Source organism: Heterocephalus glaber, unplaced genomic scaffold (assembly GCF_053883595.1).
Source record: "Heterocephalus glaber isolate CG9 unplaced genomic scaffold, H.glaber_assembly_v1.0 deba00001481, whole genome shotgun sequence".
Taxonomy (NCBI): domain Eukaryota; kingdom Metazoa; phylum Chordata; class Mammalia; order Rodentia; family Bathyergidae; genus Heterocephalus; species Heterocephalus glaber.
Genome location: NW_028258317.1, coordinates 2,593,148 through 2,620,889, shown reverse-complemented (window position 1 = coordinate 2,620,889; position 27,742 = coordinate 2,593,148). Strand labels below are relative to the sequence as shown.

Here is a 27,742-nt window from a genome sequence, read left to right as displayed (position 1 = left end):
CCCCGGTACCCGCCCCCCCCCCACCCCACAAAAAAAATAGCCCAAGCGCTGGGGATTTAGTTCAGTGGAGGATTGCTGTGAGTTTGAGGCCACCCTGGGGTACATAGTGTGTTCAAGGCCAGCCCCTGAACTACACAATGAGACCTTGTCTCAAAACAAACAAACAAACCGGCCAAAGGACTTAGACTGCAAGAATAAAAATCATATTGAATTACAATCTTTAATTTATAAAACCTGATACAGCTTTGGTCAGAAAAATGTCCCAGCCCATAACATATTCTCTAGTCTGTACCATATTTATCAAATTCAATACAAATCAATCAGTTTTGCTAACCAGTATATTTCTGGTACAGTATATTTCTGGTACAGTTAGTATCTCTGGTAACAGTATATTTCTGGTACAGAGAGCTGTTAAATTTTTTTGGTATTAAAAAATAAGATAATAATAAAATGCATGGATTTTGTCCCTACTTTGTTTGGAACCATGACATGGATACTGGCAAAATGAACAATTAACAGTATACACTCCTAAAAAGACAGGGATAATCTACTTTGTAAAAGAAACATTTCTTCATATCTTGTAAATGATAGCGCTTTTTCTAGTCTCAAATTCTGTTCTGAGGTGAAGATTGAATGTCTAGCTATAGGCCCCACTGCATCCACTTGGATGGTTTTAACAGAACTGCAAATTTAACTCATGATTTTCTCCCCCGACCAGCTACTCCTGGAAGGTGTCACAGAATAGCAGGATTATTGTGTGCTTTCAACCATTCAGATCTAGATGCAAATTACAGCTTTACTTACCACTTAACTAGTAGCCACAACTTAAAAGAATTAAATTTAAAACCAAAAAAGCAGCATATTTGGAACAAAAAACAAAAAAGCAACTCAATGACAAACATTTGAGAGGACAGTCAGCAAGTGGATCACTTGAAAAAAGCAAAACAAGAGAAAATTCAAGTATTGTGATTTGAAAGCTGGACATGGTGGCACACGCTTGTAATACCAGTGCTCTGGCTGCTGAGGCAAGAGGATTACATGGAGCTCAGAAGGAGTGCAAGGCCAGCCTGGACTACATAGCAAGACCTTGTCTCAAAAATAAATAAAACTTAAAGAACTGTTATTTGAAAACAGAAAAGGTCTTATGAGTATAACAGTACAATGAAGATCACTTTAGGAAAATGAAACACTGTCTTTCTTGGTTTTCTTTTTTTGGTACAGGGGATCGAACTCGGGTCCTTGCACTTGTAAGGCAAGCGGGAGCACCACTGAGCTAAATCCCCAGCCCCACTGTCTTTCTTCATTGTGGACAAGTTAGGTATTTTTCTGTATGGCTTAGATTAAGTCACCTGTGACTGGAGGACTACTTCATTGGTTTTATCCTACTGGGAAGACAGAAGGTTATTTTTCCTTTTTGGTAGAGCATTTGTGTAGGCTTTTTTGAGACAAAATGTTATCGTACAGATAAAAGAAGACCTACAGCTGGAATTTTCATCATTTCATTTGCACAAAAAGGATGATTACCTAGGGTCATAGGGGCTTAGAAGGGATGCTAAAGCTAAATGTTCCTGAAGACAGCATCAGCGTGAAAGCTGTTATGTTAAACCATACATTCCAACAGTTGTATTCTTGATAGGGATAGTCACATGTGGATACCTGAGGACACCAGATAGGTGCTAAGAGCATTTTTTAAAATTTCATTTGGTATCAAATTAAGGAAACAAGGTACTGGTGAAAACTTTATCCAGACCTTGCTAGTAGAAAAATGGGGAAAACCTAGCAAAGTTTCCAGAGATGATATACTTTAGAAGCATGCATCCTACCGGAATAAAACTGAGGGTTTCTAAAAATAAAGAGGCATTCTCCCTAGGTGTTACATGAACACAGTGAAAAAAGCCAAGGTCAGGCAGGCAGATTAACAGGCCAAATCAAGATTTATGTGGGTGGATAGTTCCAAACAATGGTATATTTTTAAAGAATGTGGAAACAGCCTTTTAATAAGAAGACATCCCATTTGTTGATTGTTTGTGCTAGTTCACGGGCAATTGAGGTTTTGTTCATAAAATCTTTTCCTACACCAATGTCTTCAAGGGTTCTACCTAACCTCTGTTCCAACTGGTTCAGAGTTTCTATTTTAATATTTAGATCTTTAATCCATTTTGATTTTAGTTTAGTGCATGGTGAGAGATACAGGTCTAGTTTTAATCTTTGGCAAGTTGAAGGCCAATTTTTCCAGCACCATTTATTAAAGAGGCTATCTTTCCTCCAGTGAGGGTGTTTGGCTCCTTTGTCAAGGAAGAGATGGCTGAATGTGTCTGGCCTTGTTTCTGCATCTTCTAATCTGTTCCACTGGTCCTCAAGTCTGTTTCTTTGCCAGTACCATGCTGTTTTTATCACAGTAGCTTTGTAGTAGAGTTTCAGGTTGGGGATTGTGATACCCCCTGCCATGTCTCTGTTACCTAGAATTGCTTTTGCTATTCTGGGTCTCTTCATGTTCCAAATGAATTTTTGGATTGTTTTCTCGAGGTCTATGAAGTATGCTGCTGGGATCTCAATTGGAATTGCATTAAATCTATATAGCAGTTTTGGAAGTATGGCCATTTTCACTCTATTAATCCTTCCTACCCAGGAGCAGGGGATGTCTGTCCATTTTCTGATATCATCTTCAATCTCTCTTTTCAGAGTGCCATAGTTTTCAGAGAAGAGGTCTTTGATTTCTTTCGTTAGGATGATTCCTAGGTATTTCAGTTTTTTGGATGCTATTGTGAAAGGAATTATTTGCCCTATTTCTCTCTCAGTGAGTCTGTCATTGGTGTAGAGGCAAGCTATTGATTTTTGTGTGTTGATCTTGTAACCAGCTACTTGACTGAATTTGGTTATTAAGTCTAGAAGACTTTTGGTGGAATTCTTGGGGTCTTCTATATAGAGTATCATGTCATCTGCAAATAAGGACAATTTGACTTCTTCCTTACCTATCTTTATTCCTTTTATTTCTTTCTCTTGTCTAATTGCCATGGCTAATGTTTCCAGAACTATATTGAACAGGAGTGGTGATAGTGGACATCCTTGTCTTGTTCCTGATTTGAGTGTGAAGAATTTCAGTTTTTGACCATTTAGTATGATATTGGCTGTTGGTTTTTCATAGATGGCTTTTACCAGTTTGAGGTAGAGACCATCTATTCCAATTTTTTGAAGGGTTTTTATCATAAATGCATGTTGGATTTTGTGGAATGCTTTTTCTGCGTCTATGGAGATAATCATATGGTTTTTGTCCTTGGCTCTATTGATACAGTGTATTATATTGATTGATTTTCGTATATTGAACCATCCCTGCATCCCTGGGATGAATCCCACTTGATCAGGGTGTATGATCTTCTTGATGATCTTCTGCATTCTGTTTGCCATTATCTTATTAAGGATTTTTGCATCTATGTTCATTAGTGAGATTGGCCTATAGTTCTCTTTTTCAGTTGGGTCTTTCTCTGCTTTGGGGATCAAGGTGATGCTTGCTTCCAGGAATCCAGCAAGAGAAACCAACAGCAGTGTGAAGAGACAACCCACAATGTGGGAAAAAATCTTCACCTGCTCTTCCTCAGACAAAGGTCTACTATATAGAATCTATAAAGAACTTAAAAAGATCAGACCTCCCAAATTTAAAGACCCAATCCAAAAATGGGCAGCTGAAATGAACAGACATTTCTCAGATAAAGAAGTAGAAATAGCAAATAAATACATGAAAAAATGTTCAACATCACTGGTCATTCGAGAGATGCAAATGAAAACAACGCTGAGATTCCACTTCACTCCAGAAAGAATGGCTGCTATCATGAAATCAACCAATAACAAATGCTGGCAGGGCTGTGGGGAAAGAGGAACCCTGCTCCACTCCTGGTGGGAGTGTAGACTAGTGCAAGCACTGTGGAAATCAGTATGGAGATACCTCAAAGAACTAGGACTGGAAGTCCCATTTGACCCAGCTATTCCACTGCTGGGGATCTTCCCCAAAGAATTCAAAGAATCATACCACAGTGATATATGTGAACCCATGTTCATAGCAGCACAGTTTGTAATAGCTAAAACTTGGAAACAGCCCAAATGCCCATCAACTGGAGACTGGATAAAGAAAACGTGGTGTTTTTATAAAATGGAGTACTACTCAGCCATAAAAAATGATAAATTAGAGACATTTATAGCTAAGTGGATGCACAGTGAGGCAATACTCTTAAGTGAAATAAATAGGACACACATGTGTAAATACCGAATAGTTTCTCTGGTGTGAGAAACTGAAAGTGTAAATGAGAACTAAATGTATAATAGGTAATGTGAAATACGAAGAAAAGGAGCAAAGGGGAAGGAAGTGGGAGGGCTAGGGGAAAGGATAGAAGGGAATGGGATTAATATGAGAAAATGGAAAAATAGGAACAAAATCTTTGTCAATAGGGAGGAATGGAGGGGTTGAAGGGAGGGCTGGGCAAGGGTGAAAAATAAGAACCAAGAGAGACTATGTAAAGGTGCAAATTTCCAGTGATGAACGTCATTATATTGTATACCTAAAATGTACCAATGATTAGAATGAATAATCGAAAATGTAAAATAGGAAGAAAAGGTCCAAATGGGTAGGGGTAGTGGGAGGGGCAGGGGAAAGGAAAGAAGGGAAAGGAAAAATGATGAGAAATGGAAAAAATGGAAATGAAGTCTTTGTAAATAGGGAAGGGTGGAGGGCATGAAGGGAGGGCTAGGAATGGGGAAAAAATAAGAACCAAGATGCATTATATAAAGGTACAATTCCCAATGAGAAATGTAATTGTGTTGCATACCTACAATGTACCAATAAAAGAATTTAATACAAAAAAAAAAAAGAATGTGGAAACAGAAATCCTAGCCAAAGATTCACTATTCAACAGAAGCTTAAGATCTCTTGGCTAAAACTTACTAGAAAGAGCAGCTCTAACAAACAATAAAAGGATTTGAGTACCTACTCACAAGAAGCGGAAATGCTGAGTTTTGCTAAGAAGCAATGAGGGATAGGGGTTGAAGGAGCTGGGAAAAGTCTGGACTATGAAACATCTCTTCCTACTAGACATGAAAAAGACGAAAAAGAAAAAGGGGCCAGAAGCTAACAACTTGGAAAGAGCTTATGGGCCGTGAAAGTTGAAGAAGAAACTCATTCAGAAACCAAGTCTGCAATACTTGGACGACAAAGGCAAGACGGAATTTTCTGGCCAAAGTCAACATTGCACACAAAGCCTATGACTTGGAGGTAACCAAAGACTGCACTTCCAGCATCCAACCCTTTCCTACAGAGGGCAAAGCCTGCCTGCAGCAGAGAAGACATAGAGAGGATATCTACGCCCCTCCAGGATCCAAGCTAGAAATCCTGAGAAAAGAAGAGGGTTCTGAGAAAAGGAAGTGGTGGAAGAGGGGGTTTCTCCTGAGCAACTGACACGACAATAGAGCTAAACTAAGAAGCTGCTGGTGGGAAGCTGATGGAGACAGGCCATTCTGTAAACCACAGTCTAGCGAGTAGGATATCAAAGTCCTTGGGATATTTTTTACCTTATAAACACGTGTACTCATAGCATCCTCTCAAAACACGATGAAAATCTTTTAGAATACCACAGTCCTTTGCTAGTTTAGTACTGAATGTTACTAGGAAGACCAAGACAAAAAAGAGGCTTCTTGTGGAAACCCATTGGCAAAGGGAGTAACAAGCATAAATCTTATCCCTACCTGATAGCTTCTTCCACAGACTGGCCAATAATATTAGAAGATGGACCTGGCTGAGACAGTGGTGTCAGGCTTATCACCCACTTCACTGGCTTGTAGTGCTCATCACTGGAACTTAACAGATAAAATAGTGTGGTCAGGAAAATTATCTGCAAAACAAAGGACAGTATCTCCTAAAAAAATCACATTTGGGAAAGTGCAGGTAGACATCCACAAATGCAAAAAGAACCAGGAAAACGGAGCAGGACCTGTGACATATACTTATTAGCCATACATACCAGAGAGAGTACGAAATTGAGGAGGGCAGTGCCACTGTAGAAAAGGATGGTTAGGAGCGTGGTGACCGTGGTAAACAGCAGGCTCACATTCCGGCTCATAACAATCCACAGGGACTCCAAGATCTGATGGGAGGGAAAGCAGGATGTGAGCGCTTACGTGAAAGGAGATGCCACAGCCACCCTGTGTGCTTTTAATACAGCATCTTACTATCATAAATGAACAGATAAGAACCGAGGACTATTTTAAATGAAAGGGAAAAAGTCTATCAAAAACATCTGCATGTTTAATAGTAAAGAAAATGGCTAAGCACAGTGAATCTACATCAAAAAATATTAAGCAGCTATCAGAAATATCTAAGAGAAAATATTTTATTATAATGCCAAGTTTTAAAAGCAGAATACAAAAATTTTATATACAGTATAACTATGTAAAAAGTGAAATGGACATAAAAATGCCTACAGGAAAATATGTCAGAATATGCCCTGTGTGTATTTATCTTGTAGGATCTTAAGTTCCCGTATTTGTTGTTTTAGCTGGCTAACCCCCACCTTTGCCATCTCCAACTCAGATTCAACTCCAAATATACAAAGTATAACTTTCATGACCATTAAAATCACAATAAAAGCAATGATTGGGTCAAAGGCAGACCACTTCCTGAGATACATACTGCCTACTACATTGAGACCTACTGTCTGCAGTTGACCCATTACCTGAGAATTCACTGGAGCCAGATTTCAACACGATGGTTATCATACACTAAATATGCCTAAAAGAAGATGTATGATATCTATAGTACACCTGCATGCTTTCATTTCTCATCTCTCCATGAACTTAAATTCCCTCAAGATAGTGTCTGTTCTATTCTCCCCAAGTGGACTATCCTTCCTCTCAATGAAAAACATGGAAGTAAAATGATCAGAAAAACATCTTCCTTTACAGTTTTCAAAATTCTTCCACAAACCTTAGCACAATGCCGTGAAGGAAGCAATGCAGATGACAGCATCTTTATTTCACAGATATATGTGTGTGTGTACGTATGTATGTATCTATCTATCTATATATATATAAACTGAAGCTCAGAGGCTTTTAAAAATGTGTCCAATGCTAAGAAGTAGCATCAGAACTCCTAATGTCTGATTTTTACTTTGGTGCTCTTTCTGAAACAGCAGTTCTGTTTTTGTCATATGTTCAAGTTATACCATCTGTTCTATGAAAGGCCTATCCATTCCTTTCCTACTTCAAATGTATCATTTATAAAAGGCACATTTTGTTGCCCTCCGCATTTGTTGCAAACCTCAGCTCAGTCTTCACAAGAGATTTTCAGCAGTCTGGTTTCATTTACAAAAACTTCTTACATAAAAATCTTGAAAATTTTTCCTGATGCCTACAAAATATGCATGATTGACTGTTTGACCCTGTCGAATAAAGAATGAATGAACAATGCCATTGATTCCAAGAAACAAACCAACAATGCCTTTATTTTTGATTTTGACAAGCATTCTTTCTGAGGCTGAGTCACTCTGGAATTTTTATGAAAAAAATTTCAAATAGTTTCTGAGTCACACTGATAAAAAATACCCTGTGGTAATTCTTAAGAAATTAACTGAATATATTAACTGTATAATGGTAGTCCCCAACAACAATCAAGTAACCTTTTTACTTGAAAGAAAAGGAATTAAAGGACTTTTCTAGAATTATTAATTAAATTTTTAAAGTAAAGTAGTTTCTAATAAATACGTCGGGTTTAGAAAGGAAGAAATAAAGGCAGAAACAATAGCAGGGGCCCTAAAACTCTGAATATGAAACAGACCAAATGTATTACAGATAAAAAGTAGAAAATATGAGCCAAGTTTTACATTAACTCAATCAGTAGTAGCAACAGAACTGAAAGAATGTCGAGAATAGATTAGTTGTATGAAACATACACAAAACACCCAGGAATTACATTCATTGGTCATTGACAGGTGGTTTGTGCTATGGATTGGAGATGACCAAGGAAGCCTCACCATCCTCCAGCTGATCTGCATCCTGTCCTTTTGAGGCCACTGTTCACCAAATAGCCTTTCAATTATTAATTTGGTTTCCTAGGTACTTATTGAGAGCCATCAGCCTACCTGCTATGGAACCAGTGAAGACTCAAAAGTAGCAGTTTAGAAAAAAAAGAAAGACTAGAGTATTACAGGGATGCAGAAGTTAAAGTAAGAGAAAATGTTTCTCTGAGCAGGAGCAAGCTGTCTCTGTCTGCCTCAAAGTCTGAACAGAGCCCAGAGATACAAGCTACATGAACTCCACTGTCCATCTCTGGCTCCTCTCTTCCTAATCTAGCTACAGAGGAAGGGAGTTGAGCTAGGTGAACTCAAAACACCATTTCAACTTTGCCACTCCCTACTTCTAAATACAAAATTATTATTCATGCTATAATAAGTTCCTCATAAACTGACAATGTAACACCATGCTAGATTCTAAAGCAGTGATAAATGAGAGTCTTTCTCCCTTCAAGAACTTAAAATCTAGTCAGGTAAACTAGGCATAAATACCAAAGAGTTAAAAATGGAAGAAGAAAGTAAAAATTCAGGTATCAAAAGAAGGGCAAAGGGCCGGGGATTTAGCTCAGTGGCCCTCGCAAGCGCAAGGTCCTGATTTCGATCCCCGGTATAAAAAAAAAGGTGAAAATGCTAAATGCAAGAGGGTAAGAGGAAAGTAGGGGAAACCTCAATTTGTTCTAAAGTGCACTACAAAAAGGTCACACACCATAGCTCTAAGCTCTCTACTTATTACAAAATCAGAAAGAAGCAGACAAAACAAATCAAATAAAAATACAAAGGTATGAGACAAAGAGGATGAAATACAGTTTGGAAGATAATGCAATTATTATAGCAACAGTCTGGACTCTGGAGCCAAGGAAAGAAAAAGTGAATTTGAACACTCTTACTAGGGTATTTAACACCATTAATCCTGTTTGCTAGTAAAATGAAGGCAATTATATTGCTTTTGAAGACTTTATGAGAATTCGATTAAATATTTACAAAGCACCAAGCTTTATTTATTTCATATATCTGTTATGAAATATTTGATATAAAAATCACTAAAGAATCACCTACTCCCTCAACTGTCCACTAACCGATATGTAAATGTGTTTGGGCATATAAGAATTGTACCTATCTAATTTGTTTTGGACTACATGGCTAAATTGTTTCATTTTTAAAACTGCCTATCCTTTTCATTCCATAAAAATTTATAAAATTTAAATAATTTTTCTGTATCATCTATCTTAATTTGATTCAATAATGTCATTTCACTAGTCAGAAGCAAATCCTTTAAAATCAACTAGTAAGAAAAAGGAAAGAAAAGAAAACTCAATACTAAAGGCTCAAAAGACACAAGAAAGATTCAGTAGTTTTTAGTTAGCACACCTGAATTTGAGGGGAAAACAAACATTCAAATGTATTATTAGAGGATAAGCTATCTTCTGAAAGTACTATCATTAAAAAGCTGCTGAAGAGCCAGGTGCAATGGTGTATGCTAGCAGTTCCAGTTACTCTGGAGGCTCAGAGAAGAAGACTGCGGGTTTAAGATCAGCCAACATGCCAAGACCCTGTCTCAAACAAAAAACAAAAAGCTGCCTGGGAAGTCCATGAAACTGAGTGGAACCTGCTGCCCACTGGGCTTGTCTATAGGCTGGCCTGGCTAGACCCTTCCAACTGGCTGTTAGTGTTTCACTCTTAATAAGGAATACACTGCCAGGGGTCACCAGACATTTGAGGATACCCTCAAAGGTGAAGAGAGAGCAAAACAAATTTTAAAGAAACTCAGAGCAAATGGGGCAGTAGATATTTTAAAAATTTAAATTTTAAATTAAATTAATTTAAATTTTTAAAAATTTAATAGGTCATATGCATGTATGAAAATACCACATCATGACCCGGTATTTTATAAAATATACACTAATAGAAAATACATTTAAATATTTTATTAGTAGTATCCTCAAAGAAACAAAGAAAGGTTCAAAATATAAGAACTGTTGAATATTATGGGAGCAGAAATAAAAAATTCAACAAAGGTTTCAAAAGTAAAGCTGAAGCCAGGGGGTAGGGGTGGGGCAATTCAAAAAGAAGAAAAACAAAAAATGTTTTAAGAGTTAAGGACTCCATGTTGAGGCCCACCCTCTGACTGAAAGGCAGTTCAGAAAATCAGGCAAGTGGTTCTCAAAGTGTGTCTCCTGGAAAAGTGATATCTCCAAGACCTTTTCTGAGGTTTTGTAAGGTCAAAATACTTTCCTCACCAGGTATGGTGGAACACACCTGTACTATAATCCCAGCACTTGGTAGTCTGAGGCAGAAGTCAATGTGGGCTACACAGTGAGTTTAAGGCCACCCTGAACTACATAGCAGGACCATGTCTCAAAAAAAAAAACAACAACAAAATTTCCCTCACAATCCTCCATGAGGGCATCTACACTGTGAGTGCGGTGACAATCGAGGGCTGGTAGGGCTGCTGGGCCATGGCAGGAATCAGGGCAACACCTCACTGCTCTCCTGTTCACTGTATTCTTTACCACAAGCTCAGCACCAGTATTACTCAAGAATTCCTTTACACAGCAACAAAAGTTGAGTTTATTTGAATCAGCCTTTGAATAGCTCTTTAATATTCTGCATGAGAAAACAGGAAGTTACCCCGAAGCACTCCTGCTGCTCACCAAAGTGCGAGAGCCCTGAGTGGAAAGCACTGGTGTGACTGAGCTGGGAGTTGAACCAGGTGATCTCTGCACTGAACATCATGTCTGTAACAAAGAACACCTAGCAGCCTTAGCATTTCACAGAAATTTCCTCCAAAAATGAGTAAAGTGTCACTTCCAGGAAATTCACTGACAGTGTGTGCTGTCAACAATAAAATTTGAGTCTTTAAGGAAAAAAAATCATAATTTTGGAAATTTATTTATCAGTTACTTGTGACCTTGACAGCTTCTTAAATTTTTTTCTAATAAGTTAGATGATTGTAAAGAATGTGACTTTTTAATACTGTGTTTTTAAAAAATCTACCTTTCGAAGTCAGTGAATCAATATTCCAAACGACTAGTGTATGTTATAAAATCACACAGGGGTAAACAAACACCCCTAGTTAAGACAGATCAATGGACTTTACTACCCCACAGTGCAAAAGTTCAATGATATAGTTTCAAATTCCACACTACAACTATCTTTTTAAAAATACTATGCTCAGAAAAAAAAAAAAAATACTATGCTCAGGTTTGGTGTAGTATCAAAGAATAGCCACAAGAAAGGCTGTTAAAACTTCCCTCCCTTAGCCGGGCATGGTGGCACACACCTGTAATCCCAACATTCTAGGGAGGGCTGATGCAGGACAATCTCAAATTTGAGTCCAACTTGGAAAAATTAGTGACTTAGCAAGATGCTCAAAATAAAAAAGAACTGAGGGCTGGGGATTTAGCTCAGTGTTTCCGCCGTCTGCCTCACAAGCGCAAGGACCCGAGTTCATTCCCCAATACCAAAAAGAAAGAACTGAGGATGTAGCTCAGGGCAAAGGCCCTAGGTTCAATTCCCTGTACCACCAAAAAAGAAAAAAAATCTCTCTTTTTTCCAACTAGGTATCTGTGAGGCTAGATGTTCTTCATATATTTCAACCAAAACAAGCATATCTCCACAGACAGAAGGCAGAGCAGATATGAGAATCCAGATACTAAATAGATTTGCAAAACTTAAAAGAAAACTACACTTCTTGGTAAATCATTTTTTCACTTTAGAACTAACCCTAAGTGTTTATGTTAACATGTAAGGTTATTACTTAATGAACAGATAAATAATGCACTTCGGAATCCCTAGGCCAAAAAGCTTGAGAATCATTGGACTAGAGAAAACAGAGGGAAGAGAACATCAAAAACGTAAAACAGCTGGGTGCCGTGTTGCACATGAATAGTCCCAGCTACTTAGGTGGCTGGAGCAGGAGGATCATTTGAGGTCAGGAATTTATTGCAAGGAAGGGAGAGAGAAGAAGGGAGGGAAGGAAGAAGGGAAGTAGAAAGAGAAGGCGGGTATAAAATAAAAATTTAAGGACATGAATGTCTATAAGATTTAATTCCAAACTATTACAGCTATCTCAGGTGAGTGGAAGGGCAGAGTGTGAGTGCAGGAACATGTTAAGAACTGTTAAGATGGACTTGTAAGGAAGTCACATCTCTACCTTCATCTTCCATATTTGGAAGCCAAAAGATAGTATCTAAAATGGCAAAACAAGAAAGAGCAGTGTAAACATTTTAAAAATTCAGAAGTAAAGACCCAAAGGAAGCTGCTTCGAGAACTGACAGCTATTCCTAGAGATCAACACTGAGGCACATAGTAGAGCACTGCTTTTTTTTTTAATTAAAATTTTAAAGCATTGACGTTTCAGTTATGGTCATGTACTACTTTGATAAAACTTAAATTTTTAAAAATTTAGTACTGCAAACCTCAACTTTTGTTTATTTATTCACAAGAAAATTCTCACATCTGTGAAAAGCCACAGGCCAAGACACCTCACAAAGTGTGCACCTGAATGACACAGAACAGTAATTAACACCCAGCAATGCCACAAGACTGCAGAGGTGCATGTGCAGAGTGGGAAAACAGGGATGCTAAGAAGCTAAGCCTTTGTACACTCAGTCTCGCTACTGAACTGAACTGTATTTCCACATGTCAAGGGCTTTGCCCACCAGAAAAGGACCGTCTGTAGTGGTCCAGCTGGGAACATGCTGGTCAGGAGAGGGGGATGAGGACACCACCTCGGAATCTGAGCCCACACCACTGCTCATATGCTTCAGGATCCTGCATCTCTGTTATTTTTCAGCCAGACAAGTATCAGGGAGACACATCTGAGGACTACAAATTTTGGCCATCTTTCTAGTCCATTTAGAATTCTCAAACATATAAATGTCATGGTATTAAAAACAGGGTGACTAAAGGTCTCAATGTGTATAAAGAAAACCTGAAACCAGTTTCTATTTTTATCTTAAAGTCCAGTTAACTATAAAGAGTATGCCTTACCGAAAGAAATGTCTCAATGTTCTCATGAACGAAGGAGGCAATATCCTGCCAGTCCAGAATGTCTCCCAGCCAGCTGTTCTGACGGCTTACATGCATCTTGTGTCCTTTGTGTCTTCCAGAATGTGTTACATTCTATGGAATAAAACAGTTCATATGTGAAATTTCCATCTTAAAGAGTAAAAATTATAAACATCTCATTTTGCTTTAGGTCCACTTACACACTTCAGCAAGTACTCAAAGGTGAAGAACCATACATTATTTAAGAAATCAACTAAGAACTCTATCTAAAGACCTAAAACATAGTATTTTTCCATTTATACTCTAGGTACTATACCTAAGCCTGGCTCAAGTGCTTCCCTTCTAAATATATTTTTGAACATGTTATTCCTCAGCACTTGAAACAGTATAGTAATATAACATTCACTTCACCTTTTCTTTTTGGGTCTTATACACCTTTCTTGGTTTTCCATATCTTTGCTTTTTTTCCCCCCTCTCCTTTCTCCTTTCCTTTATTCATCATTCTTTTTTGTTTTTGAGACAGTGTCTCACTATGAGCCCAGGCTCGGCTCGAACTCACAGCTATCCTACTGCCTCAGCCTCCTGAATGTTGGGAATACAGGCATGGCCTTTATTCACCTTCCATACAAGATAATAGGGGAGACGGAGGAGACTATGACAAACATGAACTAGGAGCAAAATCTAATTCATGTATCTGTAAGTGATTTATATTGGCAGAGGATGCAGGAATAACTAAATTTGAAAGAGATGAGAATAAACATAGTGACCATGAGGTTAAAATTTAGACATACGTTCTTAATATTTTGCATCCATTCTCTCACTTTTTGAATTTTGCTTCCAATCTCTCACTTTTGCAAATGAAACAGTGATATTCATCTCCATTACACAATGCACAAAGACTTTAGCTTACGGTGAAAGAAGTAAAGAAAACGATATACTTAACCACTTACGTATCTGTGTTTTTTTAAGTCTGATATTTTTCCACTGTAAAATGAGACTCAAAAGGGGATGGGATAGGAAAAGCTGATTGTTAGGAAGCCCCAGAGTTGGCACAGAAAAAAGATATGACCTTTCTAATCTAGTTCTTCAGCAGATGGAATCAAACATACGATACTCTACCTAACATGCCCCTAATTAGTTTTAACTCTCAGTCTTTGAAACCCACAAAAACCAACCCTATTTCCCTAACTCACCCCAGAGCAACAGTGCATAATGGAAAACAGGTCACTAAGCAACAAATTAAAATAAAAGTCAGGCCCCTTCCTCTTTAATCACAAGTTAAGAGATTTATATCTGATTCTCTTCTCCTTACACCAACCCTAGGGGAAAATCACCAGCTCCCCAACCATTATACACACAATATGCTGCCTGAGAACCCACCAGACCTGGGTAGACCACAGCTCAGCAGAACCAACTGCTTTCAACACCATCATTTTTATACTTGGTGAGAGACAGTATTGCTTTCCATTATAAATCTTGAAGTAAGAGTGCATATGCATAAACACCGATGTTGCTTTAAAATACAGGTCTCTATCAACTTTTAGACCTATTTCTACTTCCTCAAAGAAGAAAGTTCTTGATGTCTCGAACTAGACTATATAAAAACAGAAACTAACTTCATGTGCACACTGAGCACCTAAAATTTGTCTACCCCAAAATCTGAAATGTGTGGCTGGTGTAAAATGTACACTAGCTTTTAAATACTTAGCATTTAAAAAGCGAGAAGGATTAAATTATTTAAAAATATAGATATAATTTTTAATTTTTTTTCTATTGATTACATATTGAAATGACAGCAGCTAGGGTATACAAAGTTAGGCAAAATATATTATTACAATTATGTCATCTGAAGGCCAGGGATGTAGCTCACTGGCAACTCACCTGCCTGGCAAGTGCATGGTCCCAAGTTCGATCCCCAGTACCGGGGGAAAAAAATTATGTTGTCTTTTTTAGTTATTTAATGTAGCTATTAGAAAAATAAATCACATATGGATTAACAAGGGCTGGAAGTACAATGGTGGTAGAGTGCATTCTTAGCAGTTCTGACACCCTGGGTTCAATCCCTACCACTGAAAAAAAAAAGTGTGTATAGACACACACACACATCCATGTGTCTTGTAATACATTTCTACTGCACAGAACAAGTCTAAAAAACAAGATGCTGTCTATAAAAATGAGCACAGGATGGAACACTGACACACCAGAGGGATTAACAAGTTCTGCCCAGAGACTAACCACCAATGAAAGCTGACTTTTATTGACCTAGGCCTTAAAATCTTGCTGTTTAAAAACCTCAATAAATGAAATTCCAATGTTAATACAACCCTATCACATCAATGAGCCTACAAAGGAAACCTTTGTTTCCTATGGAAATTTTTAACTAAAATAACTTACCTTTACAAACCAAGAGTGATACAGTCTGTCCCAGAGTTCTAGTACTTGCTTTTCAATTACAGCAGTATTGTTCACCTTGTCTCCTAGAATTTTATGAAGCTAGAAAAAATAAAAATTTACTATTTCAGGCACTGAAATAACTCCAATAAAACCAATAAATACTGAGTCTTCATTTGTTCCAAACCAAATTAAAATGTTCCAGACTTTTAATTATCACTAACCACATTGTTATTCTCTTAAACTGTATTCCTCAATGTTCCCATAACATTCCTTTCCTTTTCTTCTCATATCTTTTTGCTTTTTCTTTCCTCTATTCTCAAGTCTCTAAGAGAACTACTTCAAATAATGAGAGAATGGTGCAAATGAAGCCATTTTTATCGACCTATCTGATCTCATCTACCCAGAGAAAAATCTTTTCCCTGTGACTCCAGTGCCCACAGTTATTCGTCTCATGTTTCATTATCTATATTATTAAGAATTTCCATAAAATTTTAGGACCTTCACTGTAAACACATATCCTTCCCTTTGTTTGCTTATTGAGAGATACAAGGCCTCAGATTACTATGACTGACTGCAGTAGCTTCTAGATTTGTGGAAATCAAATACACAGAAGCAAGATAATCTGTATTCATTATAACCTTATCCTACTTCTTATTTATTAAAACCATATTGCAGTATTAAAGATAATTTCAAAACATTGAACTGTAGTTCCATTTGTTTAATAAAAACTGTTTTCATTTCTCCATGTCTCTGCAACTTTCCATTTTCTTTATTTTTACTGGCTTCCTATTACTTCATTAGTTATATAGTATTACTTAATCATTACCCACTCATAGGATACATAGATGGTTCTCAATTTTTAATGTCATAAGTAATAGTGCTGGGAACACCTTTACACATAGCTATTATTTTTTACCCACAAATAGTAAGATAAATAAACAAGACCCAAAGAAAATGATGGCTCTATGATTACTAAACAGTCTTCTATAAAGATTGTACTGATTAATACTTTCCAACATTGTATGAACAAACCAATTTTCCCAAGGCTTTATAGACTAACTGAAAAACTTTTTAGATAATGTAGCAAGTGTAAAATGGTAACCCATCATTTATCTTTTTTTTTCTCAAGTGATTATTTTTTCCATTTTGGTTTATAATGTGCATTTACTTAACTTCTGTCTACTTGATGATGGCCTTATACTTGAACCAGTCATTAGACACATTTGATGTAAATATATAATTTTGTATTTAATTGATTTATTCATGAACTAGACATAAATTATTGAATATAATAGCCATCTACCTAGCAAAGCATTTTACAATTTAAAATGCCTTTTATGTACATTATCCAACCTTTATAACAACCCCAAGAATTAAGACAAAATGCTTTCGTTTGGCCAAAAATATACAGCTCAGTGCTAGAATTTGCCTGACTCTGTACAATACCCTGGATTTGATTCCCAATACTCCAGAAAAGGGGGGTGGGGGATAAAAGAATGAAAATGGTTTGGTAATCACCTTTGTTCTTTTAAAATGAGAAAACAGATTTTGAAAGAGTCTATGATAAGCCCAAGGTCATGCAGTTAAGTGGCAGTCAGGATAAAATATTCTCTAATGTACTTTTGACTATAGCATTATAACCTATGAACAAAAACCACTTCACCAGAGAAAATTCTTAAAGTGACTAAAAATCACAAATACCCACAGTCTAATTTCCTTTACTTACTTTGAATTATTAGTCCTTTATATATTGTGATGTTCCGAAACTCACTGACTTCCTGCTACCAATATTCCCTGTGAGCTTCTGAGATCTCCTTAGCCAAAAAAGGACTAAAATTGTTAAGTCCACATACAGTGGCCTTTAATGCAATAAAACACTATTTTAAGCTGGCATTTCTTCTAGCAGCCTTACTCCCAGCACAACAGTGAATAATTCTAAAATATCACAATTATTAAAATAAAAGACAATATGGCAAAATTTCAAGTTATAAAATACTAATTTCAAAATCACAGTGCTATCAACCACAGCATAACATCATAGACCCAGAACACTGTTGTGGGGCATTACAATACACACTGTAAATAATGAGGAAGACAGCCAGAGAACACCGAATCTAATGGACTTAACATGCTATCAGGGGAATCACTGAAGCCTATGTGCCGTTGATAGTATATGACATGCTCTCTGCATATGAAAGGCAAGAAAGCAGACCAAGAGCAGTCAGAGCACCACTTGAGAGTCATCTAACTGAAGGCAAATAACCTCACATCTAGAAAGGGGGATAAATGTCAGGGGGCAATTATCTGTACTCATCTTGCTCGAAACCTCAACAACATTGCTGCAGCTACTCAAGTCTTTGTTTTGGTACCGGGGATGAACTCAGCACCTTGCGCTTTCGAGGCAGGCAGCGGAACCACTGAGCTAAATCCCCAGCCTCCAAGTCTTTCCTGATACATTTTCTTCTCTAAACTTTTTGTGTCACATACAGGTTGGTTTTTCTTCTACTTCAAGCACTGCTCCTCAGTTGGCCAGCTGCTTCTCTGACCTCCAAAAGCTCAAGTCCTCCAAAAGTCTATCTTTGGTCCTCCTTTTTTTTTTTGAAGGGGAGGGGTGTACAGGGCCTCAGGCATGTTAAGCAAGTACTCTGCCACTAAGCCATAATCCCCAGCCCTCTTTGGTCCTCTTCTATCTACACTTTCTCCTTTAGCCATTTTTATGGCCTGTAGTATACCTACCCCACTCACATGCTAAAGTCCTATCCACCAATACCTCAGAATGTGACTGTATCTGCAGATAAGGTCCACATTAAAATAAGTGCATTAGCATGGATCCTAATCCAATGTAACTGCTGTCCTTATCTGAGAATAACAGGGCACAGAGGGAAGACCAGATGAGACAGTGACCATCTAGAAGCCAAGGAAAGAGGCCTCGGTAAAAGCCAATCCTGCCAACACTTTGCTCTCAGACATCTAGCCTATCGCATCGTGAGAAGATAAAACTTCTATTGTTCAAGCCACCCATTCTGTGGCACTTTGTTATATCACCTGTAGAAAACTAATAGACACCACTTCACCCAATCCTATGATACCATGTGATAATTCTCCAATCACCATCTATTCCACCAAAGCTCCAGCTGTGCATGTACGATTGTTTTTGTGGCAGTTCTATGTAGCAGGCACCTCAAACTGAATATGCCCCAACAGAATTACTGACCCAGGGTACCAAAAAAAAAAAAAAAAACTAGCAGAATTACTGACCTACCTATGATACCTAACCCCATCATCCACCTCCATGTCTTTTCCATCACAGCTATCCTTCTAGTTGAGCAAACCAAAATTTCCTTTCCTTATACTTTATACTTTATGTCTAGTCCATAAGTAACTTCTGTTAGTACGTCAAAACTATATCCCAAATCTGACCATTTTTCTCAATTTCCATGTCCACAATCCTGGTCCAAGTCATCAACATTTCTCACATAAGCTATCAGAATAACCTTGCCTGCCCTCCCACCTTCTCTTTTCTTGATTTCTTCCCCAAAAACCTGCCAAAATGAGCTTTTAACACCCTAAATCGGGTAATATCCCTTTCTATTATGTTTGTATAATGTTCGATTCATAACTGAAATAAAACCCCAACTTCCTGTCATGACCTATCGCTTGCCCCATTTGCCTCATTCCCTACTCCAGCCTCACACTGGCCCTTGCACTGGACTTCTTTCTGTCCTTCAACCAAGCTTGTTACTTCTCACAGCCTTTGATTTTTTCTACCCTCAGCTTGACACATCCTTTTCCCAGACCTTCACCAATGGGGCCTTCTCCTCATTCAAGTCTTAGTGGAAATGTCACCTTCTCAAAGATCTTTTCTGGACCCTCTAGTCGAAGGACCATTCTGAGTCACACTGTACCACACTGCCACAGCTCTATCCACAGCTCTTATTAGCACCTGAAATCACTGTTTCTTTCTATGCTTAGTGACCTTTTCTCTCCACTATTTTCCCCAGCACTTAGCATAGTAACCACTCAGTTTATAGACTGGTTGGCACTTTCTCCATTCGGTCATGGCAGAAGGAACAGAGGAGACACTTATTTTCTTTCTATTCCAAGGTAGTATCTCCAGAAAACAAATTTTAGAAATCTGTATCAAAAAAACAAAAGGATATCAAACAAAAGGATAGCTTGAACGAGGATGCTAAATGAGGAAAGCCAACTGGGAGGCCTACACAGAACCCAAACAATATGGAGGGATACAGGAGATAAGGCTGACAAAACAGGCTGGGGCAGATAGAAATATTCTCCACCCTAACCTAAGCACACCTCAAAAGACTTTTTCTGGCATGACATTTTTTCCTAGCTTCAGTCCTCTCTAGATATTAGCTTTTATATCCCAATTATTACACGAGTCTTAGCTACATATGATCTGAGGTTTAGGGCCGGGGATTTAGCTCAGTGGTTCTGCCACCTGCCTTGCAAGCTAAAGGTCCTGAGTTGGATCCCCAGTGCCAAAAAAAAAAAAAAAAGATCTGAGGTTTATCAGAAAGTTACATCTGCAATTTCAATTGGCTGTGTTTTAATACAATTTCACTGAGATACGATTTAAATGCTTTATAATTCAGCCAGTTAAGTATACAATTCAATGGTTTTATGTAACCATTACTACAATTAATTTTAAAATATTTTCATCAGCCCAAAAGGAAACCCCATACCCATTAGTAGTCACCTCCCTCCTCCCCAGTACCCCTTATTCCTGGAAGCCACTCTGTTTTCTTCTCCATAGATTTGTCTCTTTTGGATCTTTCACATAAATGGAATCATACACATGTGGACTTTCTTGACTGTTTCTTTCACTCAGCATAGTGTTTTCAAGGTTAATCTACATTGTAACATTTGTCAATATTGGTTTAAACAGTCCATTATATAAATTTACCACTTTTGATTAATCCATTCATCAGCTGATGAACACTTAATGGCTGTTTTTAGATATCCCTTTGTCTTCTAAATCAGGATCACAAGTATTTTACAATTTTGGTATCAATGACCACCCCTCTTCAGCTGTCTTTGATTTTATAATTTTTTTTTTTTAATACCGGGATCAAACTCAGGACCTTGCACTTGCAAGGCAGGCACAGTGCCACTGAGCTAAATCCCCAGCCCTGTTTTTACAATCTTGAACAAAAAATTTCTCTATGTAATTAGAGATCTACATTTTAAAATCTAAGGCACATTTGTCTAGTCATCCCAAATTCCCTTTCTATATCTTGCTCTTCTGAAGAAGAATTTCATAATATAAAAATCTTTGCCAAATACATAAATCAAAAATAAAATGCTATGCTTTCAGCAAAATAATATGCTTATAGAAGGCTAAAAGGCTTCCACGATGGCTAAATTTTCCTTCTATAGTAGATCTGAGAGATGTATCCACATATTCATTTTCATTTATTCATAAATACTGTTTTTGAACCTGATGAGAATTGATTCAGTTATCTAAGATAGACCCAACACACCTTTCTCTCAACTTTTGACTATGATTTCATCCTTAGATTAGCGGGTCATCATTTGTGCATACATACAATGTATCTTCCATCATTTGGGGGTGAGTAGGTTGGTTGTTTTTTTATTTTGAACAAGGAATCACATACTCAGAATTTCCTGGGCACAAGTCTCCAACAAATCTTGTCAATAACCACAATCCTAATTACTTCAGCATATTAAAACTGCAATTTACCTTTATTCTTATGGGCAATCCTGGGGCAGAAAAAGGATATCCCATATCCATATCCTAGTGGTTGATCTTTTAACTGTGATAACTGTGTCTTTTCCCTACACTCATTTCCCCTTCACAAAGCTCCTTCCTCTTTGGTCAAGGTCATCTCCTCAAGCAAATTCCTGTCTCTGCATCTTCACTCGTATAAGTACACTTCTTTTTTTTTTTTTTTGTACAGGGGATGGAACTTAGGTCCTTGTGCTTGCACAGCAGGCGGCAAAACCACTGAGCTAAATCCCCGGCCCTAAGTACCCTTCTTGAAATACACTCCTGCTTGACTGTGCTCCTTCAGGTTTATCTCAAGTGCAACATGAGAGCACTCACTCCAGTTCCAGGCACATACTCCTAGCACACTACAGCAGAAAGAACCAGGATTTAGAATTAGTCATGACTTTGAAGCCAACTTACATGGCCAATGGACATTTCATCATCTGTATGGCAGGCAAAATAATTCAGACTACTAAAGCTTTCTAGAAAGATTAAATGAAACTAACTGGAAACTGCCAAGCACAGTACCAGCAGATAAGAGGATTTAATATATATTAATACCTTTCTCTTCACAAAGGCTTATTTGACCATGTAAGTTTAGTGGTCATTCTGTCCTAAGCACAAGTACTGAATCATATGTATCTTGGAAAAAGAAGCAAATGACCACCTCTCAAACTGTTTAGACAACTAGCACTACTCGATGTGATTATCAAAAAGGTGTTATTTCATTGTGTGTTACTTAAAACTATTTCAAAAACTGAAATTGTTCCAAACAGAATCTCTATCCATGCCTTTTCAAGGCAAGAATCCCTACCTATGATGATCCTGCAAAGTGAAAGCCACAAGAAAGGCTTTTCCCTTACCTTGTGGGTTATCCATTCGCGTCCATACTGATAGACATTGTTAGCCGCAGAATTTAGGGCTCTTTGGAACACCTGTGCTTCAGGAAGCCAACTAATTTAAGCAGGGGGAAAAAACGTGTATTTTTAGTGTGTTGTTCCAATAACGCCATAACCTTGATATACAAATTAAACAAGTTGTTGACCAGTCATTAATGCACAGATACAAATGTACCACAAGCAGGAATCCTTTGCCTAAGACTAGCTAACCAATCTGTCCTAAGCATTTAGACCCACTGTTTCCACAGCCTCCCTTTCATTCTACTCTGGTTTCTCTGTCCACATATGTCCTGCTTCACCAGACTATGCAACACCAGGGGAAGTAGTTCTGGGACGAGGTATTTAACATCTGGGTCAAAGTTCTCAGAGTGTGGTCCATGGCATGTAATGATTTTGCAGTGTAAGGATATGAAGAGGAAAGTTGTATCTCCAAACATAAAACATGATTTGGGAGAAAGTAAGAAGCTTTTAAATTACTCTAGTATTTATTATTTGGGGGGGGGGGGCAGTACCAGAGATTGAACTCTGGACCTTGCGCTTGGGAGGCAGGCACTTGGAACCACTGAGCTAAATCCCCAGCCCTACTCTAGTATCTATACTCATCAGTGCTTCAAGAGATTATTGAATATTTTCAATTGTACAGTACTATATTTTTATTCAAAATAAATATATTACTGGAATATATATATATAATGTTATTAAAAAATGTGGGGATTTGCAGAGGTATCTGAATAGATCCTTAATGATAGACAAACATCTAGTAAAGTCTGGAAAAAGTTCTGGCTGCTGTGGAAACCATTTGCCAACATACTTATGCAGGTGTCCTAAGAGCATTAGATGAAAGACCTGCTATAAAGGTATTGACTTAATCCTGACCTCCCTGCAATGAGACAAATGGCCAGAAATACCTGAGCAACCCAGGCTGGGATGAATGGGTGTGTGCCTCAGTCTGACACCATCACAAGTGCTCACCCAGTCACTACACTCAGACAAGAGGGGTATCTCGGCAGAAACCAAGTCTCTACATAATTTGGACTGGCCTACCCTCTCTTTACTGAGTAAAAGTTAATATCTATCATCATAAGGCCTGCCAAGACAACAGCCCTGATTAAAAATAATGGTTTGGCCCACTGGTTTTCATCCAAGTGAGGGGAGGACTGAGCGATATTCAGCACTATTTTAGTCCTATCTCCTAATGAGTCCTGAGATACATAAATCATGATGCTTGACAGTAGTCAGCATAGAGTAGAAAATGAGCTCCAGACTATCAGAATTGTCCCAGATAAGAGTAAGAGCAGCTGGCACAAAGGAAAGTTTGCTCTGCTTAAGAAGGAAGGAGACAAGACTGCTGTCAAATAGATCACAGTTAACTGAGAGGGTTTTTCACAGCATGGAAGCAGGGTGACATTAGGATAGAAGCAAAATGCTGATAGTGACATACAGACAGGCAAGGGCCTGAGGTAGAGCATATCTTAGCCCAGGGCTGTCCCAGAAATCTACATGGCCTCAGTGTTCATCTCTTAAGGGTGCTTGTTGACAAATTTCTGTTGAATGCCCCAGCCCTTCTCATCTACCAAGCAGAATCTGGGGTGAGCCCCAGCAATCCACACGTCTAACAGGCACTCCCACTGCTGCTTCTTCAAGCTCCAGTTTGAGAACTCAGCAAAACATGAATCAGGAAAGGACATGGACTACACACCACAATGATACCCAGGGCACCCACACTGTTGCAAACTTTGGGCAAAGAAATGCTCCAGTAAGCACCCTCAGTCGTAAGACTATTGGCAGAGAATTAGGATGTGCTCCCACTACAATCTCATTTCCTCTGAACCACTATTAGAATGACCCCACTCTAACTTATCCACCAGCTCAAACACATTGACATATAAAATGTGCACCAACTTGGAAGGAAGTACATCTGACTTGCTCATAACCATCTCCTCCACTAGGAGTGGACATGTGAATTTCCCCAAGGTCCACTGCCTTGCTCATGACAGAAACCCACTGAACGAGCAGGAAGCACTCCAACTACCTCATGTCCACACCCATGCCATCCCCATCAATCTATTGCTGAAGAATCAGACCTTCCTCACAATACCAAAGTCTAAGCAACTTTTAAAAATCTCCCTGCCCAGAACATTATAAGGGAATTATGCTAAGTGATCAAAAGCCAATCTCAAAAGCCTGTATACTTCATAATTAGATTTTTTTTTTTCATACCAGGGATCGAACTCGGGTCCTTGCACTTGCGCAGCAGGCGGCGAAACCATTGAGCTAAATCCCCGGCCCCATAATTACATTTTGTATCATTCTTAAAATTATATTATTTATAGGTATGAAGAGAGCAGTGGTTGCTTAGGATTAGCAATACTACAGGAGAACAGAGAGTAGATGTAGATATAAAGGGTGGCATGAGGAGATCTGTGACAGAGCAGTTCTGTAACTTGAGTGTGTTGATGACTTGCATGAAGCTACACATATTATAAAATTACAGGGAACAGTGCATGCAAAACTAGTGAGAAATCTGAAAATGGCATATTACATTAGTGTAATATTTCCTAGTTCTGTTACTGTATTACAGTTATGCAAGATGACAGACAACATTGGAGGAGGTAGGATGAAGAGTACATGGAACTTCCCAGTACATGTCTTACAACTCCATGTAAATCTGTAATTATTTCAAAATTTAAACCAAACAAACAAAACACCCACCTACAATTACGTGGTTTCAAGCTACTCAGACTCTGTGTGCCTTCAAAACAGTAGTAGAAATGGTGCTTTACAATTCAAAACCAGCATGGAAGAGCTCGGGTTTATTTCTACTAGATAGAATGACCAGCAAAGAAAAGAAGCCCTTCGGATATGAGGCTAAAACTGAGCTACAGAAGACAATACCTGAAGAAGGTCTACCATCCTTCTTCTACCTACTTGTTTGGATTCCAAGTGGCTTCTTCCTAAAATCTAATTGCTGGTAAACATTGGTTCCTCCTTTTCCTCACTGTCACTTCAAAATGTATTATGTTTAAAGAGCCACAGGGCAGAAGACCTCACTTTCTACTTCAAAGGGATACTGATCCCTTTTTCCTAGTCCCATCTCACTAAACTCACAGCCACACCCATGCTGATTTGTTTTCCTCAGTTTGTACCACGAGTCTATCTCATGCTTCATCCTCAGAGAAATTCACTAATTATTCCTTGGTCTTAAGATTTTCAATTCCTTCTAGTCTCCCAATTCTTTCCCATCAATGTATAAGTAAGCTTCCTGCATCTTAAATTTTAAAAATCTGTTGGACACCTCCCTCCAACCCCTACCTACTCTTTCACAGACAAATATGGGAAAGAACAGTTTATACTTAACATTCTCTTTCCCCATTTCCTCACTTCCCAGTAATTTCTCAATACAATGCAATCTAACTGGGTTCTGCCCTGCCAATTAAACGGATTGCTCTTGCAGTCACTAAATCCAACTTTACTCTTAACCTTATTTTCTCTGCAGCAAATCTGTGCAATACACAAGTGTGTGTGGAGCTGAGAATTGAACCCAAGGCCTTAGGCATACTAAGCACACACTCTTCCACTGAGTTACCCTCCTAGCCGCTCTGTGGTAATCAGATGTGTGCTTGCCGTCGCCCCCTTAATTTTCCTCTTGCTTTTCTTACAGCCCATTCTCATTCTACTTTGCCAACCTATTATTTTTTTTCTCAGCCTTAAAGACTAGAGATGGTCCTGTGGGCACACAGTCAGACATCCTCTCTACACATTACATACACTCTTTCTTTATGCTCCACAGTTCCAACCCAGGCCTCTCATGATTCCTGAACCCCACACTATCAATTTACCCCTGATTTTTAGCACTGCACAGCTGCTTCCTACATAGCCACTTATACTTATTACTGCTAACTAAAGCTCAGCAGATAAAAAACTGAACTATTTCCTCCACTAAATCTGCTCTTCTGTTTCCTGACTTTGTGAATCCACATTAATTCCCAAAGCTAGAAACAAGTCATACTAGATTTCTTTTTCCTATATCCAATTAATTACTAACTAACCTACTTAAGACCACACAAATCTATCTACTCTGTTCACTCCCACTATAACTGTTCACAGTTCAGGACCTCAACACCTCTTATCAGGTCTACTCTAGGAGCTTTAACCGGTGTACAAGGCTCACTCTTTTCTCCACAATGCAAATGGAAAAGACATGCATAGAATGAAATCTTATACTACTTCTCGTCTTGTATCCTGAATCAAGATAATGAACATATCTATCACTTCCTTGAACCCCTTTGTATGCCCTTCCTGTAGTCCCACTCCACTTTGATTTGTAGGCAATCACTCATCCTTCTGTTACTATAGTTGAAGATATACCTTCCACTCTCGAACTTAACATAAAACTATGACACTTTTTGCCTGATTTCTCACTTAGCATGCTTGATTCATTCATGTTGGTGCATGTACTTTTAGTTCATTTGTATTTAATGCTGAATAATATTCCATTGCACAGATATGCCACAGTTTGTAACTGTTACAGTTTGGGTCTAGATGTTTCTCCAAAGCCTCATGTGGTCATAGGCTTGATCTAGGGTGTGAAGCTGGAATTGATTCATGATACAATGCTAGGCTTAAGGGCACAAGGATTAAGGGTGCAAGTGCTACCTGCCCTAACCAGTCTGAATAAGATAAAAGGAGCAGAGAGACACTGTTAAGTCTCTCTTGTTACCTTTGCTGCCTTGTGCGCACCACATTGTTTCTGCTCTGCCATCCCTGTTTGTCATCCCTGCCTTGCAATCAGCCGATTATGGACTGAAATCTCTACAAACTGTAAGCCAAATAAACCCTTCCCCTTTAACTTTTGGTGCTGGGTATTTTGTCTCAGCAAGGAGAGAAAAGTAACTAACACAGTAACTAACAAGAAATACTAGGGGCAAGCACTCTTGGCATGCTCTAAATATGGTAAGTGAGTAGAAATACATTTTGGAAAAAAACTCTTTTAAGAATATTCAAATGTGATTCTAAACCAAGTTTGAGTAATGTCCCAAGCAGGATTTATTAAAAGAAATAGAGTCTAAGGAGAAAATCAGGGCTGGGAATGTGTCTCAGTGGCAAGGTGCCTGCCTACCATGCACAAGGCTTTGGGATTATCCCCAATACTGCAAAACACAAAGGAGAAAATCAAGTTCAATTTTAATTTACAATTCTAAAATCAGCTAGTAAGTACCTACCTGGGGGTTAGTTAAAAAAAAAAGGAGGTCATATCATTTGTCATCAAATAAACAGCATAGCTTTGCTGAACATTCCTCACAAAGACCTAAAACCCTTCTTACAAAAGCCAAATTAAACAAGTACACAAAGATTCTTGAGGCAGAGTTCAGCAAACTTCTGTAAAGAGCCAGAAAGTAAATATTTTAGGCTTTGCAGAACATATACTCTCTGCCACAACTATTCGATTCTCTCTGCCCTTGCAGTCCCGAATCAGCTACATACAATAAGTAAGTGAATAAGCATAGCTATGCTGCAAGTAAAACTTTATTTACAAAGCAGGTGGCTGGATTTGGCCCCGAGCCATGGCTTGCCTACTCCTTCCCAATAATATACAAAATGGGAATATGGCCTGAATTATATAGAAAGTTGAGGAATCA

General features: G+C 38.3%; 1 protein-coding gene across 2 annotated transcripts in view; it reads right to left on the bottom strand.

Moving 5' to 3' along the window:
• The window catches only part of Tmem245 (transmembrane protein 245), a 105,748-nt gene that overhangs the window by 32,629 nt on the left and 45,377 nt on the right, over positions 1-27,742 (bottom strand). For both annotated transcript variants that reach the window (XM_013073437.3, XM_013073438.3), the window contains 5 exons: positions 22,068-22,158; positions 15,456-15,554; positions 13,044-13,175; positions 6,006-6,128; positions 5,731-5,876 (listed from right to left, as the gene is read on the bottom strand). In XM_013073437.3, coding sequence (XP_012928891.1) covers positions 5,731-5,876; positions 6,006-6,128; positions 13,044-13,175; positions 15,456-15,554; positions 22,068-22,158 — 591 coding nt within the window. The remainder of the gene's footprint in view (positions 1-5,730; positions 5,877-6,005; positions 6,129-13,043; positions 13,176-15,455; positions 15,555-22,067; positions 22,159-27,742) is intronic.